The 18,798-nt window shown below is 47.4% G+C and overlaps 1 protein-coding gene across 3 annotated transcripts in view; it reads right to left on the reverse strand.

The window, feature by feature from the left end:
• Window positions 1-15,220, reverse strand: part of LOC138815576 (hepatoma-derived growth factor-related protein 2-like) — an 82,049-nt gene extending 66,829 nt beyond the window's left edge. For 2 of the 3 annotated variants that reach the window (XR_011368382.1, XM_070004990.1), the window contains exon 1: window positions 14,998-15,220. Coding sequence is in view for 1 of the 3 variants with exons in the window: in XM_070004990.1 (XP_069861091.1) it covers window positions 14,998-15,123 (126 nt within the window). In the remaining 2 variants the exon portion in view is untranslated. The remainder of the gene's footprint in view (window positions 1-14,997) is intronic. The other variant, XR_011368384.1, reaches the window with a different exon arrangement.
• Between the last annotated feature and the right edge of the window lie 3,578 nt (window positions 15,221-18,798).

Consider the following 18,798-nt stretch of genomic DNA (forward strand, 5'->3'; position numbering starts at 1 on the left):
GGTGAAGCTCATACTCACAACCCTCCTGCCTCAACTTCCCTACTAACTGCGCTGGGATCACAGACATATACCTACACCCACAGTGATCACAACTCTGCTTTTAGGAAATTATTTCTTTCAGTTGTTCATTCATTCATTCAGTCAGTCAGTAAATATTTTCTGAGCCATCGTACAGAGAAGATGACAAACAGATCCTGTGGATATAAGTGTGAAGGAGATAAGATCCCTGCTGATAGGACCCATATTATTAGAGAACCATTTTCGAGAGAAAACAGACAAACTGAAGAGAAAAAGCAGGAAGAAATGAGTTGGCAAAACGGGGAGAAGGTGAGATGTGAATGCTATTTTAAGCCTGGTGACCATAAATAAGAGATATCAGTAATGACTGAAGCTTACGGGTGGGAAATACTATTCTCTTCATTTACTTTTAATTTTTTATGGTGATGGGAGTGGGGATTGAATTCAAAGGCCTCATGCTTGCCAGGCAGGTACACTAGCTTCCACATCTCAGTCCTTTTTCATTTGTACTACTTATATCTGGTTCTTGCTTGCTGCCTGGTTTTGTACCTGGGCCCCAATAGTATTGCACTAACTGGGAGATGATGCATACCACCAACACGCAGCTTCTTCAGGTGAAGTAAGAAAGCTGGGTTGGATTCCTCAGCACCCCACACACAGAAAAAGCTGGATGTGGCACTGTGGCTCAAGTGGTAGAGAGCTAGCCTTGAGCAATTGCAGCTCAGGGACAATGCTTAGGCCCTGAGTTCAAGCCCCAGGACTGGCGATGATGGTGATGATGGTGGTGGTGATGATGATGATGATGATGATGATGCAATTAGATTGTATAAATTGCTGGGAGCAGTTCTGGAGATTCACATTCTAACCAAACTCCAGACAGGAGTATTGTAGAACAGGGTTTCTCAAGCTCATCACTGCTGGCATCTGAGTCAGAGTTCTGTGTTTTGGAGGGCTGCCTTTATGGACTGTAAGATATCTGGCACTACCCCTGGCCTCTGCCATCAGCACACACAGACTTTTCCAGAGTGAGAAAAATACTCCTGCCTCTAGACGGTGCCAATCACCTTGTGTCTGTACTTCTGTCAGAAGAGACCTGGCTTCTCTGTATCTTGATAGCCCATCTATATGAAACAAAGGCTGGCTTATTTTATGTAAGGTCATCTTACACCCAGACAACTTCTGTTCTCAAAGCCCAGCCCAGATCTTGCTCAGCACATTATCTGTGCCTTTTACAGCTAGGGCCTTTCCCTTTCATCAATTACTAGCACCTGAAGGACTGTATGCAGTTTTACATTTGTATTATTTGTGGACTTATACTTCCTATGATGCTTCCCTTTAAACCGTATGAAACATCCCCCACATACACACAGCAGCCTGGGCAGCCAGCTAGGAAAGGGCACACAGCTCTGTACTTGTTTGTATGCCTGGTCCTTGGGCTTGAATTCAGGGCCTGTTGTCCTTCAGTTTTTGGTTTTTGTTTTTCTTTGTTTTTGTTTTTGGTCGGCCATGGGGCTTGAACTCTGGGCCTGGGCACTGCCCCTCAGCTCTTCAGCTCAAGGCTAGCACTCTACCACTTGAGCCACAGTGCCACTTATGGCTTTTTCTGTGTATGTGGTACTGAGGGATCAAACCTGGAGCTTCATTCATGCTAAGCAAGCACTCTACCACTAGGTCACATTCCCAGCCCTGTCCTTGAGCTTTTTGTGCTCAAGGCTAGTGCTGCTCTACCACTTGAGCCACAGCTCCACTCCCGGCTTGTTCTGGTAGTTAACTGGAGATAAGAGTCTCATGGATTTTCCTGCCCCGGCTGGCTTCAGGAAGGGGACCCTACAATTGAACTCTTCAGTCTGCCAAAATGCTAACTACGTAGGAAATGGAACTAATTCAGCTGTTTCTGGTGGTTTTTTGGGAAAAGAAAAAGTTCAACACCCTCCCAAACTTGCTCCCAGAGTTCTTTCCAAAGAGAAGTTTTAGCCCTCGCCTCCTTTCCTCTGGTGCCACAGGACTCAAATACCCTTCTGCAAGTCATCTTTGACCTTCAATGCCCAATGGCTGTTTTCCACTGTCTTTCTCCTGTGTCTGGATTATTACTCAGCAATATCAATCCTGTGACGGGGAGCAGAATCACTTTTTTTTTTTTTTTTAGTCGGTCGTGGGGCTTGAACTCTGGTCCTGGGTGCTGTCCCTACGTTTTTCAGCTCAAGGCAAGCACTCTACCGCTTGAGCCACAGCACCACTTCCAGTTTTCTAGTGGTTTATTGGAGATAAGAGTCTCATGTACTTTCCTGCCTGACTTTCCTGCCTGGCCGTGATCCTCAGATCTCAGCCTCCTAAGTAGCTAGAATTACAGGCATGAGACACCGGAGCCTAGCAGAATCGCTCTTATCTGAATACTCTACTGACTTCCATCACTAAGCCACCACACCTACCTGGAGCTTAGGGGTAGAGGAGAATCTGCAGTGATTACTGACATTTTATTATTTGCAGCCAGAAAAATCATACTTGATACACTTCTGAGTTCAATGTGCACAGGGTCGATCATCTAGTTCTACCCAGTGTTTCAATGGCAAATGACCTTTCCCACTATGACGATCTTCTTTCACTCTGTTCTGGCCCAGCAACCAGTGCTAGATTTAACATACACACAGGGCACACAAGAGTTCTTAGCCTAGAACTTTAAAAGTTTTCCCACTACCTGAAGAAAGATGACTAACAGTGAGCTGATATGCAAGGCTTACTGCAGCAATGCCTCTGTGGTCTCTCTCTCTCGACCTTTTTTTCTACCGGTCTGTATAAGGAAATAACTCTGATCCGGCCAGCTTTGCTAACTTGAACACCATGAACTCCTGAGTCCCGGAAGCTCTTCACTCATCATCATTGCCTCCCCCTGAGCTACTGGTTGCTTTATAGATATAACATGGGTTTTCTACTATATTGTAACAGATCCTTCTTGATAAATTTCCCAAGGCAACGGTAATAATCCATACAACTTCAGCATTAATAATGAAAAGAATGGAAAAGAGAAAGATTTTTTTTGGGGGGGTCCGGTTGTGGGGCCTGAACTCTGGGCCTGGGCGCTGTCCCTCAGCTCTTCAGCTCAAGGCTAGCGCTCTACCACTTGAGCCACAGTGCCACTTCCGGCTTTTTTCTTTTTGCTTATGTGGTGCTGAGGAATCAAATCCATGGCCTCATGCATTGCAAGACAAGCACTCTACCACTGAGCCACCTTCCCAGCCCAAGAAAAAGATTTTTTAATTCCATTTTTACTTTAAAAAGCTGCATATTGGCTGGGAATGTGGCTCAGTGGTTAGAGTGCTTGCATACCATGCATGAAGCCTGGGGTTTGATTCCTCAGTACCACATACACAGAAAAAGCTGGAAGTGGTGCTATGGCTCAAGTGGTAGAGAGTTAGCCTTGAGCAAAAAAAAAAAAAGCTCAGGGACAGTGCCCAGGCCCTCAAGTCAAGCCCCAGAACTGACCAAAAAAGTTGCATATTACAGAAATGGAAGTACAGGAATAAAGATGGGATCTATCCATCACTAATGTGAAAACTCCAGTCAGGAGGCTGTCAAGTAGATCCTTTTCCCAACTTATCCCAGCATGATGCAAGCTGGTCTGTGTGCCATTTGTAACACACGGGGATTGAGAAGAAAGGTCAGAAACAATAGATAAAAATCAGTACATGTGTAAGATATTCACTCAAATCTATATCAGTCTAGGAGTGGGAAACTTCTCATTATGGCAACCTGAGAAATCTTTGAACACCTTTCCCTCCATAAAGGTGTACCAAACGACTCCAGGAAATAAAAAAATTCTTATCCATATGTAGGATTATTTACAAACAATCTTTCGGGAAAAGAGAACACACAATAAAAATGGAAGAAAGGATTTAAAGTAGATCTGTTAATTTAACGGACTTTGTCAAGCAAATCCACCATCCCTGGTGTGCTATTTATTGTGCCTAATAGAACTAACACTCAGGGAAAAAGTAGTCATTAAAAAGGACTGGTCAGAAGGGGGAAAACACAGCAAACAAGCCAGCTTTAAAAGTTTCTCAGTTATAAGTGAGTTACTCTGAGGGAATTATCTGGAGGTGACTTTAAAGTTTAACATTAAAATATGAAGAAAGGATCATCATGGCCCCATCACTCCCCTATTTTCACTTTTTTTGGGGGGTGGGGGGATGTTATGGATGGACGGAGGGGCATGAAAGACCAGGCGCAGTCTGCTATCATGTTAGGTTCAGGTTACCTACTGCCAAGTCACACAATTACTCCAGAAAACCTGCCTAAGGAATGCGGGCTGCCTGTCAAGGTTACAAGCTGTCCACTGCAGTGTAAGATATACAAGAAAATGACACCATGTAAATCTCATAAAGGTCGCATGGTATCAGGAACTTTAAACGAGAAAATAAATACTATCCTCCATCTAGTTTTGTATACTAATTTCAAGTCAGCATACATAAATACCACACAGCACACAAGAGCATTACTGTAAGGGGTCACTTGCTCTGTTAAGAAAACACTGCTTTTGGCTGTGAAAGTAACTGATTTCACACAAATTCTAGGATTTTAGCACCTTAATGCAGGCCAGAACTCTACCCCTCCTCCACCAACCCCAGAGCAAGTCCCAGGACATCAGGAGAAGAACACAAAAATGGAGTGAAGAGAAAACAAAGGCAGGGGGTTCAGGACTTAACCCCAGCTGAGAGAGAGAGAGAACATCATTGTGGCTCAGAGGGCGAATGCTTGCCTGGCAGTTACAAGACCCTGGATTCAATACTCAGCACCAAGGCTTTGGCCTTCATCTGTAAGGACCAAATGAAATAGCCCAGACAAGACTAGGTGATAGGTGCTTCCAGAAAAGACAAGAGCAACGGGTAAGAGGAAAACACTGCCTTGATGTTCTGTAATATGTTCCCTCAAGAAGCTCAAACTCTTCGCACAAGTACACTAGGCTGCCTAGGTCACCACCACAATGCCATCCTCTCTAGAAACCATCTACCCATGGTAGATACCACCTTGGTATCTTTGCCTGGAAACCCATTGACATTCAAGAAATCATGAATGATTATTAGAGTTCTGTCATTTTGAAACTGATGGGAAAATGAATGTGTTATGTGTCCGGAACACATATTATCACCACCATCACATGTGCACGTGCATGCGCGCGCACACTCTCTCTCTCTCTCTCTCTCTCCCTCTCTCTCTCTCTCTCTCCAACTCAAGTCCTGAACTTTTGACCTGGTTGCAGCTGAGCTGAGCCCCCTCCCGGGTCCACCAGGGCACCTGCTCCAGGGCTGACAAGAGTGCTGGCAGGCAATGGCCGCAAGGCTACAACAGCACAAAGCAGCCAGCCTGCAGCAGAGGCCTTTATAGAAAGAGCCAGGCAGCTTCACATCTCCCTCCCTACTGCTCCAAAACATGCTTCTTTAATGATTCCCCAAGAAAGGAATAAAACCTAACATCTGTTTCCCAGGTTTACTGACCTGTACAACCACTGACAGCATGCAAATCTGGAAGCCTCGCAACTTCCTTCAATTTCTCTAAATGTGAATACTGAAGAGTTTGAATGGGAGGGAGGGGATCACTGTTTTGTGGTGTAGAGCCAGGGACACTCCTCGGTGTGCACCAGTCCCCCACCCCTAAGGACATCTCATGTTGGCATCTGGGGATGTAAATTACAGGGATGTAAATTCTGTCTTGCTTAATTTTGTGGAACACTATCAGGACAGCCTAAAATACAACTGGGCGGCTCAGTACAAGCAACCATCTGCCCTATGACCAGGTGAGGCTCAGGGCTAGATTCCTGGTGTGCTAAGGGTCCAGAATGAGGACTGGCCAAGCACAAGAAACACGCATGTGCAGCGCAGAGACGCGAGGGTGGGAGGGCGCCGCCAGGCAACTGGGTTTCCATCTAGCTGTGTGACACCCTTTCTTTCAGGGCTCCCATAGCACATGCACCATTCTGCCACATGCCCTGTCCCTGAGCTCACTCTGAAAAGGAACCACAACTGGACTGCAGGTCATCTCTCTGCCATTGAGTCTGGGTTTCAGATGGCTCATCCGTGCAAGAATTTTATGTTAGATGAACTCTAGGTATTTCACAGACCCAAAATTCCGTGATTTTAGGAGTGTTTTTGAGCATGCATAACAAGCATGGTGGCGAACCCTGGTCAGGATCTGTACCACCAAGTAACGATCTACCAAATGAAACCTACAAATCCATCCTCGGCGCATCTGAACTAGGGATTTCTTCTTTCTGTTCAATGTCCAAATTACTTTTAAAATAGCTTCTGAGGCTTAAAGATTAACCTTTTCCTCAATTAGACCTAAAATTGTGAGGAATTCTGGAGGATAAATGTCTTAAAACTATCTTTTGCCCTTCTTTCACTCTTCTTTGTTCTGTTGTATTTGAGATCCTCGTACATAGAACCACAAATAAAACCCAGGTCTAGTTTGTGGCTTGCCTATCCTCCATGCTGCAACCTCATGTATGAAACTGAGACCTCTTCAGAGAGCGGTGTCACCCACCCTCATATATTTTCATTTTTCACTGGGTGCTGTTCATTGCTTTTTTGTTGTTCTGTCTTCATATTAGCCTCTAGCAAACACTAGTCCACATCTGTCGAAAACATGGGCTCAGTGTCTTTCTCAGTAGTTCTTACTATTAAAAGAGCAATGGTCTAGGCCGAGGAGGTGGCTCAGTGGTAGAGTGCCTGCCTAGCATGCATGAAGCCCTGGGTTTGATTTCTCAGTACCACATACACAGAAAAGGCCAAAAATGGCTCTGTGTCTCAAGTAGCAGAGAGCGGCTCAGGGACAGAGCCCAGGCCCTGAGATCAAGGCCTAGGACTGGCAAAAAAAAAAAAAAAAAGGAACAGGCTCAGGATCTTTGTGATTCTTTCCTCAGCAATGCTATTTGGGGCCAGATACACCTTTTAGTGAGGAGCAGCACCATAAATTAAACTACAGTGACTAAGGGATGGGCCTCGCTCTGTGTGCCCGGCTGGGCTTTATTTCTTACAACCCGTTGACAGACTTCATCCAGGATTTACTGATTTGCTTATTATCTGACTCACTCCACGAAAAAGAAGGCAGTTATTTTTGTGTTGTGTTTACAAGTTTCACACCAGCACCTACTCGACCTGCCTAACACACAAAGGATGCTTTATAAATATTTGCTGAAAGAAACATCAACTCTCCCCGCTATAATCCTAGCTACTCAGGAGTCAGAGGTCTGAAGATCACAGTTCAAAGCCAGCCCAGGCAGGGAAGTCCATGAGACTTTTATTTTTGCCAGTCCTGGGACTTGAACTCAGGGTCTGGACACTGTCCCTGAACTTCTTTGGCACAAGGCTAGCGCTCTACCACTTAAGCCACAGAACCACTTCCAGCTTTTCTGTGTGTGGTACTGAGGAGGTGAACCAGGGCTTCATGCATGCTGGGCGAGCACTGTACCACTAAGCCACATTCCCAGCCCCTCCATGAAACTCTGATCTCCAAGGAACCACCAGAAAACCTGAAGTGGTGCTGTGGCTCAAGTGGTAAAACATGCTCACCTTGAGCTGAAGAGCTCAGAGACAGTGCCCCAGGTCCTGAGTTCAAGCCCCAAGACTAACCACCACAACAACAACCAAAGAAATAGGAACTCAGCTGGATGCTGGTGGCTCATGCTTATCATCCTAGTTATTCAGAAATCTAAGAACTGAGGATGGCAGTTCAAAGCTAGCCTCAGGCAGGAGAGTCCAGGAGTCCTTTTTTTTAAAAATCAATTGTGAAGCTTCTAAACTCTGGGCCTCCCACACTGTCTTGATCTTTTTTGCCTAAGGCTAGAGCTCTACCATTCTAGTTTTCTGGTGGTTCACTGGAGGTAAGAGTCTCCCAGACTTTCCTGCCTGGGCTAGTTTCAAACTTTGATCCTCAGATCTTAACCTCCTGAGTATTACAGGTGTGAGCCACTAGCACCTTGTGGAAGATAGCTAGCCTTGAGCAAATGAGCTCAGGGATAGGGGGACAGGAGAGAGGGGAGGGGTCAGGGAGATGAGGGGAGGGAGAGATGAGGGGAGGGGAGGGAGGAAGAGAATGAGAGAGAATGAGAGAGAGAGAGAGAGAGACAGAGAGACAGAGAGACAGAGAGAGAGAGAGAGCCCATGCAAGAGAGAGAAGAAAAGAAGAAACATGATCTTGCCCCTGTACTCAGTTTCAGTAGAAGGCTTAAAAAAGATCTTCTGGCCAGGTACTGGTGGCTCATGCCTATAATCCTAGCTACCCATGAGGCTAAGGCCTGAGAATAATGGTTCAAAGCCAGCCAGGACAGGGAAGTCTGTGAGACCCATCTCCAATTAACTACCAAAAACCATGAAGTAGAGCTGTGCTCAAGTGGTGGCGTGCCAGCTGTGGCCAAAGACTAAGGGACAGTGCTCAAGCTCCAGTACCAGCATACACAAAAGAACAAAGGAAAGAAAGGGAGGAGAGGGGGAGAGAGGAAGGAAGGGAAGGAGGGAGGGAGGGAAGAGAGAGGGAGGGGAAAGAGGAAAGAGAGGAGAAAGACAGAGACAAGACAGGACAGGACACCTGGGCTCTGGTAGTTCATGCCTGCAATCCTAGCTACAAAGCAGGCTGAGATCTGAGGATCATAGTTCAAAGTCAGCCCAGGCAGGAAAGTCTGTGAGGCTCAGGTGTTACAGCACCAGCCTTGAGCAAGAAAAGCTCAAAGATAGTACCCAGCACCAATACAAAAACAAAGGCCAGTATGTTTCAATTAAAATAGTTTCCTGGGAGTGTAGTTCAACAGTACAACACCTGCCTGTCTAGTACACTAGAGACCTTCTTTCTTGATCCCTAGTCCTGCCAGGAAAAAAAAAATACATGTTTCCTCACTCAGTCCACTACATCTAGTCATCATGAAATGAATACCCTAATCAGGGCTAACTTATTATTTCCTGTAGTTGAGGCCTCTTAAACCTTTGATTGAAGAACCTCCTTCAGAATTGATTAAAATGTTAAACCACAAACACACTGCCAGCAGATTGTGTATAAGTATACGAACTCAAAAATCTACCACCCATCCTTTGGCACCATGTTTAGGAACTGTTGATTGTATTTTTAAGTTCCTCCTAACCTTTAGTCTTTTGGGGGGGGGGGGAAGGGAGGAGCCAGGTTGGGGCTTGAACTCAAGAGCCTGGGCACTGTCCCTGAGCAGCTTTTGCTCTCTACCACTTGAGCCACAACACTACTTCTGGCTTTTTCTGTGTATGTGGAACTGAGGAGTGGAACCTAGAACTTCATGCACACTAGGCAAGCACTCTACCACTTAGCCACATTCAGTACTTATTTTAATGTGTAATTTCATGGCTTGTGCTCCCAGTAAGGAGTTAATCCAAGGAAACACCAAGTATAACATTCAAGACTCAGCATATTATACCCAGGTGATCATGCGGGTTAGGTAAGGGACTTTAAACCACATAAAACCACAATCAGAGCCCAACACCAACCAGTGACTCACAAATATAACCCTTAGTTACTCAAGAAGCTGCCGGCTGAGAATCAAGGTTACAAGCTAACCAGACACACCAGCAGAAAAGTTCAAGAGACTTTTATCTCCAATTCACCAGCTCCACAGATAGAAAGCCAGCCATGAACAAAAAAGCCTAGTAAGATTCAAGGCCCAGACTTCAAGCCACAGTACTAACCAAAAAAGAAGAAAGAACTAGAAAGAGACACAGCAAAGCTAAAGATTAGGTTCTCAAAGGCAAGAAGCTCATTAAAAGATACAAGAAAGCAATCAATTAATTTTCATTATCCTGCTACCATAAGAACTACATAAATGATTCTACATGAACATTTCCAGTTCCCTCGGATCAGACCACTGAAAAATCTCCCTTATCAAGTAAGGCACTAGTTTCTGAGAAGACTACTTGGTTAGGGGAAAGTGCTAAATCTCTGAAGAAGAGACCAATTAACTTTTCTCTTTGGAGTCAACAAAACTTAGCCAACCTAACCACTAAAATATTAAGCAATTACATAATGCTAGATTAAATAGAATACAAGCTGGGCAACAAGCTAGGTGGCTCACGCCTATAATCCTAGCTCCTCAGAAGAATGAGATTTGAGGATCACAGTTTGAAGCCAGCCTAAGCAGAGAAGTCTATGCAACTCTTATCACCAATTAACCACCCCAAAATCAGAAGTAGAGCTGTGGCTCAAAGTGGTAGAGCACTAGCTTTGAGCACAAAAGCTCAGGGATAGCACCCAAGCCCCATGAACAAAAAATAAACAAACAATTGTGGCTCTGAGCTACTTTTTTCTTTTTCTGGTCGGTCTTGGGGCTTGAATTCTGGGCATGGGCGCTGTCCCTCAGCTCTTTAGCTCTAGCCAGCGCTCTACCACTTGTTCCACAGTTCCAGTTTTCTGGTGGTACACTGAAGGTAAGAGTCTCAGGGACTATCATGCCAGGACTGTCTTTGAATCGACATCCACAAATCTCAGCCTCCAGAGTAGCTAGGATTACAGACATGAACCACCAGCACCCTGCTCTGAACTACTTATTAACTGCCAATCTTCTGACAGGACAGTTATGAGCCTAACTAATATTATCTACTTCTATATAAAGCACATAGTAGGTACTTAATGATGCCAATGATTTAATTCAGTGTCACTAATCCACTGTCTTAACCACCCGAATACTTCAGTCTCCTCTGAAAAAATCCCTACTATATGACACAAATACATTGTGAATATATTTAGAAACTTATAAATATGCAATAAGCTACAATGTTACAAGTTCTTAATCTCATGGCTGATAGTGGGTTATTTCAAATTTTTACGTTTTTTTGCTATAATATTCAAGCTTTATATATAATTTTATGCAATTGTATGTGTGCCCATACTGGGACTTGAACTCAAGGCCCAGGCAATTATCCCTAACCTTCTTTTGCTTGAGGTCAGGACTCTTTATTACTTGAGTCGAAGCTCTACTTCTAGCCTCTGCCCCCCTTTTCTAAAATAGTTTATTGGAGATAAGAGTTGCATGGACTTTCTACCCCAGCTGGCTTTGAATCACTATCCTCAGATCTTGGCCTCTTGAGTAGCTAGGATTACAGGCGTGAGCCACTACCACCTGGCAATTTTATGTTATTATTTTTTAAACCACAGTTAAACAATGTAAAGGATCATTAACCGCACACTCACAGATTTCTGGACTGATGATTACAAACACTTTATTTAGGGCACAGAAACATTGAAGTCCTTAGATATATCTCCAAGCCAGGTGCTGGTGGCTCACGCCTGTAATCTTAGCTATTTAGGAGGCTGAGATCTGAGGATCACAGTTCAAAGCCAACCTGAGCAGAAAAGTCTCTGAGACTCTTATCTCCAATTAACCACCAGAAAACAGTAAGTGGTGCTGTGGCTCAATGTGGTAGAGCGCTAGCCTTTAACACAGGGGCAGCACCCAGTCCCACAGTTCAAAGCCCCATGATCAACCAAAAAAAAAAAAAATCTCCAAATGATAAGAGGCTAAGGAGTTTAATGGTAGAAGCCTTGCTAGCATGAGACCATGTGTCCAATCTCCCAGCTCCCAGCACCAGGAAAAAAAAAAAGTATGTTGCCTTTCCTGAAGAAATCCTCTATATTCAAGGCTGAAGTAAAAATATTTTTAGCATGCCAATATAAAAACATCAGCCCTTCAGGGCTGGGAAGGTGGCTCAGTGGTAGAGCGCTTGCCTTGCATGCCTGAGGCCCTGGGTTCTATTCCTCAGCACCACATAAACAAAAAGAAAAAGGCCGGAAGTGGCACTGTGGCTCAAGTGGTAGAGCGCTAGCCTTGAGCTGAAGAGCTGAGGGACAGCACCTAGGCCCAGAGTTCAGGCCCCACGACCGGACCCAAAAAAAAAAAAAAAAAAATAGAATCCTTGAGGATTCTACAAATCCAAATGTTCAGCCAGGTGGTGATCAAGAGTTAAAAAGAGAGGAAGAGATCTGTCCCACAGGTGAAAACTGGCTTCCTTTAAAATAAAATAAAACAAAACAAAACACAGGCTGGGAAGTTGGCTCAGTGGTAGAGCGCTTGCCTACCATGCATGAAGCCCTGGGTTCAACTCCTCGGTTCCACATACACAGGAAAAGCCAGAAGTGGCGCTGTGGCTCCAGTGGTAGACTCTTTTCTCCTATAACCATGCCAGGCTGGCATGTTAGCTACTCTGGAGGCTGAGATCTGAGGATTCTGGTTAAAAGCTAATCAGGGCATGAAAAAGTCTGTAGGACTCTTACCTCCAATTAACCACCAAAAAGCCTGAAGGTGAGCCTTGACTCAAGTGGCAGAGTGCTAGCCTTGAGCACAAAAGTTCAGGGACAGCACCAAGGCCCTGAATTCAAACCACAAGAATGACACCAAAAAAATTTTAAAGCCAGCCTGGAGGCAGAGCTCAAATGTTGGAGCTCCAGCAGTGAGCAAGGAAATTGAGAGGCTGTGAGTTCAAGCCCCCATTAGAGAAGAAATGATATCCAACTTCTACCTGGTATTATTCACCATTTCTATCTTTTTTTTTTTTTTTGGGGGGGGGGGGTCTGGTCGTGGGGCCTGAACTCTGGGCCTGGCTGCTGTCCCTCAGCTCTTCAGCTCAAGGCTAGCGCTCTACCACTTGAGCCACAGCACCACTTTGGCTTTTTTCTTTTTGCTTATGTGGTGCTGAGGAATCGAACCCAGGGCCTCAGGCATGCAAGGCAAGTGCTCTACCACTGAGCCACCTTCCCAGCCCACCATTTCTATCTTTTCAAGTTGCTGTACATTACCACTGTAGGGCCTAGGACCTAACCTAGGAATCTTTTCTTTTTTTCTTTGCCAGTTCTGGGCTTGAACTCAGGGCCTGAGCACTGTCCCTGAGCTTCTTTTTGCTCAAGACTTAGCACTCTACCATTTGAGCCAAAGCACCACTTCCGGCTTTTTCTGTTTTATGTGGTGCTGAAGAATTGAACACAGGACTTCATGTATTCTAGGCAAGCACTCTACTACTAAACCACATTCCCAGCCAGATTTTTTTTCTTAAACAGTCAGGCCAATAAACTATTTGATATTTTTTAATTACCTAAGAAAAATGAAAATCAATTATACTGAATCAAAACTGATTAGTGTCCTCAGTTCTTCACAGTTGAGTCAAGTTTGGTAGACAACTAATTCAACATTTCTCAACTTTTGAAAATTTTTTTTTACTTAAAACATAGCCATATCGCCCATCATCCTAGCTCCTCACGTGGCTGAGATCTGAGGATCATGGTTTGAAGCAGCCTGCTCAGAAAAGTCTGTGAGAAGAGTCTTATCTCCAATAAATACCAAAAGTCAGAAATGGAGCTGTGGCTTAGGGGTAGAATACAAGCCTTGAGCCCCCCCCCAAAAAAAAGCAGCAGCTCAGGGGTGTGCATACACATGCACACGTGCACACACGTACACGCACACACACAAAGGGGGGCATATCAAAATAAATACACATGATCTACGATAGAGATACAAGAACCAGAGCGTTAAGTAAGTAGGTTACCTAACGTCTCCAAAGAAAAAGATGTGTGAAGAATACTTACAGGGCGTACATGTTGGAATCTAAATAGGTATCTGAGGTGTTTTTCAAATTGCATATATTTTAAGTGAAAAGAAAAAAGTTATTCCCAAGGAAGACTAGAATTAGAAGACAGTCACTTCGGGTGTCTGCACCAGTCACTGTGTAAGCTACAATCACTTCTCATTTCTCCTTTAAATATACTTGACCTCTTCAAACAATCTGCGTTTCTCTTTAGGAAGTGAGCCCGCTAAAACTCAGAAGCCACACACGTGTAGGACCCAGGACAAATCATTCCCAGGCTGCTGGGAGCATGGCTGTCTTCAGGCTGAAATGAGCCGACCTCTCCTTTTCCATCCACAAAACGGGTTCACGGGGGACCCGGGGACCCGGGCCGTTTCCCCCCAAAGGCTCTCCTGACGCAGCGTCCTCGCCAAGGTCCCTTGGAGCCCAAGGAGGGGGTACTGGGTGCTGGGCCCGGCGGCCTCCACGGAGAGACGCAGCCCTGATTCGCTGGCCGTCGTCGGGGTGTTTTTTTTTCTGCTGACCCACTAAGGAAATTCAGAACATTCGGGAGTAAATGTCAGAAAACCAACCAACCAACCATTCAACCATTCAACCATCCATCCATCCAACCATCCATCCCTCCTGCGGACTTCAGGCTCGCGAGCCTCGGCTGCCCGGATTCTAGTGATGGGGCTCCCACCGAGAAGAGGGAAAGTCGTTAGGTACCACAGCCCCCTTCCCCTCTCCCCCTCCTTCCTCCTCCTCCCCCTCTTCTTCCTCCCCCCCCTTCCCCCTCCGCTAGAGGCAGCCCGCATCGCATTGTCCCGCGCTCCGCGGGAGCTCCAGCCGCTGGCGCCTGGAACCCCGCTTCTCCCGGCCGGAGCTCGCCTCCCCGGCCCCGGGAGCGCGGCTTCCCACGCCGGGCCGGGCGCAGAGCCGGGGGGGGGGGGGGGAACATCAACACAACAACATCAACAACACAACAACAGGACAACACAACAACCACCACAACACAAAAGCCGTGCAAGTTTCCAGCCCCGCGCCCTCCCCACCGACCCCCCCCCCGGGGCCGGACTGGGCCGGGCGCGGCGGGAAGACGTGGCGCCAGACTTTCCCCGAGGCCCCGGGAGCCCCCGCCCCCCCCGTCCGGAGTTGGCGGCCGGGCGCCGCCGCCTCGCTGGGGAGGGACGAGCTCCCGGCGGCCCTGGCCCGGCCCCGAGGAGGCTCGCGGCGCCTCCCGCCCGCCCGCCCGGCTCCCTGGCGGCCCTGACAAAAGCAGGCTCGACCCCTGACCGCAAGCGGGCGCCCCGCCAGACGTACCGGCGGTACGGGGAGCGCCGCCCGGACTCGCCGGCGGCCCCGGCCCCGGCCCCCTCCCTCACGACACCGTCCTGACCTCCAGCCCGGCCCCGCCGCTCACCTCGATCTCGAAGTCCGGCAGGCAGCAGGCGGTGCAGAAGAGCGAGCAGAAGTGCGCGATGGCCGGCACCTCCCACCAGGAGCGGAGCTCGCCCAGCCCCGTGGCGCCGCGCTCCTCCGGGCACATTGCCGCGCCAGCCCACGCCCGCTCGCTCGCTCGCTCGGCGGCCGGGCGGGCGCCGCGGCTGGGCCGGTCGAGCCCGCGCGCCGCCGGCTCCGGCTCCTGCCCCGCGGCGGCGCCTCAGCGCCTCGCGCCGGCTCCCGCCGCGGCGCCCGCGGCTCCGTGCGACCTGTGGCTGAGGTGCGCGGCTCGGCTGGCCGGGGGGTGCGGGCGGCGGCGACGGCGGCGGGGCCGAGTCTTCGAGGCAGCCGCGGCTTGGGCTGTCGGCAGGGTCCGCGCTCGCCCTGTCCCGCGGCGGCGCTGCGGCCGCCCCTGGTCCCCCGCACAACATAATCCACTCAGCGCCCGGGAAAACAGATAGGGGTCGGGGCCGCCACGCGGAGGGGCGAGGTCTGCGCGCCACAACAACAACCCCACCAACCCCAGGCGCAGCCGACGCTGCGCCTGCGCGGCGCGTGCGAGAGAGCGAGCAGGGGCGGAGGGGAGGAAGGGGCAGGGCCTGAGCAGGTCCCCATTCCCCCTCCCTCCCCGGCGGCGACCCCGAGGGTCGTCCGGGTGCGCCGGCTCTCGCCAGGCCCCGCGGGGTCTCCCAGCTCCTCCCTTGGCCCCCGGCCGCGCACGTGTGGGAGGGAGCGCTCCCAGGCCCGCGCCGGCCCCTGGACGGCGGGGTCCTGCCGAAAACAGCAAGGAGTCAGACCCGGCCCGGACGCCTGGGGTCGGGGGCCGCAGCGCCCACTGGGCCTGACTGCTGCCCGGCCCCGGCCTCTGCTTGGGCGCGCTCGCACCGCCCTCCTGCGGGGAAGGCCGGCCCGGCCCGACCCCCCTGGGCCCCGCGAGCCTCTGTGACCAGCGCTGGGAGGGTGGGATTTGAACTCAGGACCTCGTGCTTCCCGGGTGGGGCTCTAGATGCACGCACGCTCACGCGCACCCTCAGGCCCCCCACAGGGTCCTCCATGTGCGCCCCAGCGTGCGAAGGCAATCCTCCTACAAGCGTCCCCTTCCCGCCTACCTCGGATGGTCCCTCAGTGGTAACAGCCACACCACCAACACACGCGTGCGCACACCACGCACAGATCTGCATCTGCACATGTGCACAGTGGTAACAGCCACACCACCAACACACAAATGCGCACACCATGCACAGATCTGCGTCTACACATGTGCACAGTGGTAACAGCCACACCGCCAACACGCGTGTGCACACCTCGCACAGATCTGTGTCAGCACATGGCACAGTGGTAACAGCCACACCACCAACACGCATGTGCACACCTCGCACAGATCTGTGTCAGCACATGGCACAGTGGTAACAGCCACACCACAAACACACGCATGCGCACACCACGCACAGATCTGGGTCTGCACATGTGCACAGTGGTAACAGCCACAGCCACACCACCAACACACACGTGCACACACCACACACAGATCTGTGTCAGCACATGTGCACAGTGGTAACAGCCACACCACCCACACACGCGTGCACACAACAGGCACAGATCTGTGTCAGCACATGGCACAGTGGTAACAGCCACACCACCAACATACGCGTGCGCACACCACGCACAGATCTGGAGTTCACAACTAGATCTTTTAGTGTAGAGAGGATGATTAACTAGGTCGTGAGCTGGAGTGTCTTTGATCTTCCATGCTTCTGCGGGGCAAGAGTGTCAAAAAAGGAATTTTGATGAGACTGTATAAGATGGAGAGAAATGAACTTTAAAATTCCCACAGATACTTAAAGTAATTCTTATGAGAAGTTAGAATTGAAGAGATGTAGGTATTAATGCCTACTGTCAGGAACCATCCCTGCTTAGGTGAAAGGCAAAGGAATATATAAAACACAATTATAGTCTCCAAATCTAGAAAATATTCCAGTTCCTCACCTAATGGTTGAGAAGCAAAGCAGCACAATATATAAATTATTTCAAGAAAATTAAAGAACACAAAGCAGCTATTCCCCTATGGTCAAACAAAACAATATTTGAAACAACCCCAAGAATACTAAAGGCAAATTTTAAGTGTTCAGCTTAAAACTTTCACAGTACTTAGTTGAATAATTTGAGTAAATATTTCTTCTGATATAAAAAGAAAAACTGAAACACAGAAAAACATTTTCCATTGCTAAATATCAGTATTATTTTTAATTAATACATTAGGGAGAAATCATGTATCATAAATTAATTCCTATTTTGATCATTGAAAATCTGTAACAGAATGGGAGAAAATATCTTCATCTTTATATTACGGAATCTTTGGATCTCATTTATGTTTTTGTCTTTTTTTTCTTTGACACATTTTAGATGTCCAAGAAATGGAGGAGGTGATTAAGACCTGCCAGGAAGGTCCAGATGAATGTCTGTGTGAAGTAGCAGTCACAAAAAGTAACCCAGTGGAAGAAAGAGTGAGATTGATAACATGTTTATCACAGCATTATTACCATAGTTAAGATGTAGAACCAATCCAGATGCCTCTCAGTAGATGAATGGATCAAGAAAATGTGATACACACACACACACACACACACACACACACACACACACACACACACACACACACAAAGACACACACAATGGAATTCTATGCCTCCATCAGGAAGGACATTGCCCCATTTGTTAGGAAAGGGAAAGACTTGGAAAAAATTATATTAAGTGAAGTAAGCCAGGCCCAAAGAAACATAAATCCCATGGTTTCCCTTATTTGCAATAAAAAAGTATGTCTAGGACAACCAGAAAAAGTCAAAAGCTATGTACATATGACCATATAAGATGATGTTAAGGGAAATGAACCCCAAGACAGGGACACAAAAGGTCTTTTCTTTCTTGCTATTGTTTTTAATGTATTTAAAGTGTACTGTGTGTTTGTTTTTTGTTTGTTTGTTTGTTTCTCTGGTATGTTCCTCCCTCATGGTATAATCCCTGTTTTTACTGTATTTGATTCCAGTGACCTGCATCTTGTATATACACTTTTCCGATCTGGGGAGGAGAAGGGAAAAAATTCTTAAATAAGGATACAGGTTGACCCATTGTAACAATGAGATGTACAAGACACTATGTTGAAAATGAACTTTACAACTTCACCCAGCGGGGAGCCATGGGGGTCGGGGGAGTAATTGTGGAGGTGGGAAGGAAGGGATGATAGAGGAAAAACAAAGTAGGAGTCAACACTGCTTGATAGGAAATGTACTCATTACCTTACTCATGTAACTGTAACCCCTCTGTAGTATTTTTATAATAAAAAATGTATTTAAAGAAAACTACCCTAATAGACTTCAAGACTAGTATAAGAGACATTCCTTCTAAATTGTTTTTCTCCCAATTAGATCATAAGATGTCTTTTTAGCACCGAGTCCCTTCTAAACTGTCATTTCACTCCAACTTTGGATAAGAACTACTGGGACATCACATTCAGGCAACGAAAAAGGCCTCTAGGGACAAAGCTTATTCCAGTGATGAAGAACCATTCAGATTCTAATAGTATGAAAGTAAGCATTGAGACAGGGGATGTTGTCAGATTCCAAATGGAGTCATTTCTGTCATACATTTCAAAAGTAATTAAGCCAAGAGATTGTAAAGAAATGGTTGATAAGCATGGTTTTCTGAAGCTAAAGCTTGTCGACCTTTCAACTAGCCAAAAATCAGAACTTTAGCTTTTTCTATCACCCACTATTTTGATGAGTAT

Source organism: Dipodomys merriami, unplaced genomic scaffold, assembly GCF_024711535.1.
Source record: "Dipodomys merriami isolate MVZ:Mamm:240054 unplaced genomic scaffold, mDipMer1.0.p SCAF_650, whole genome shotgun sequence".
NCBI lineage: Eukaryota > Metazoa > Chordata > Mammalia > Rodentia > Heteromyidae > Dipodomys > Dipodomys merriami.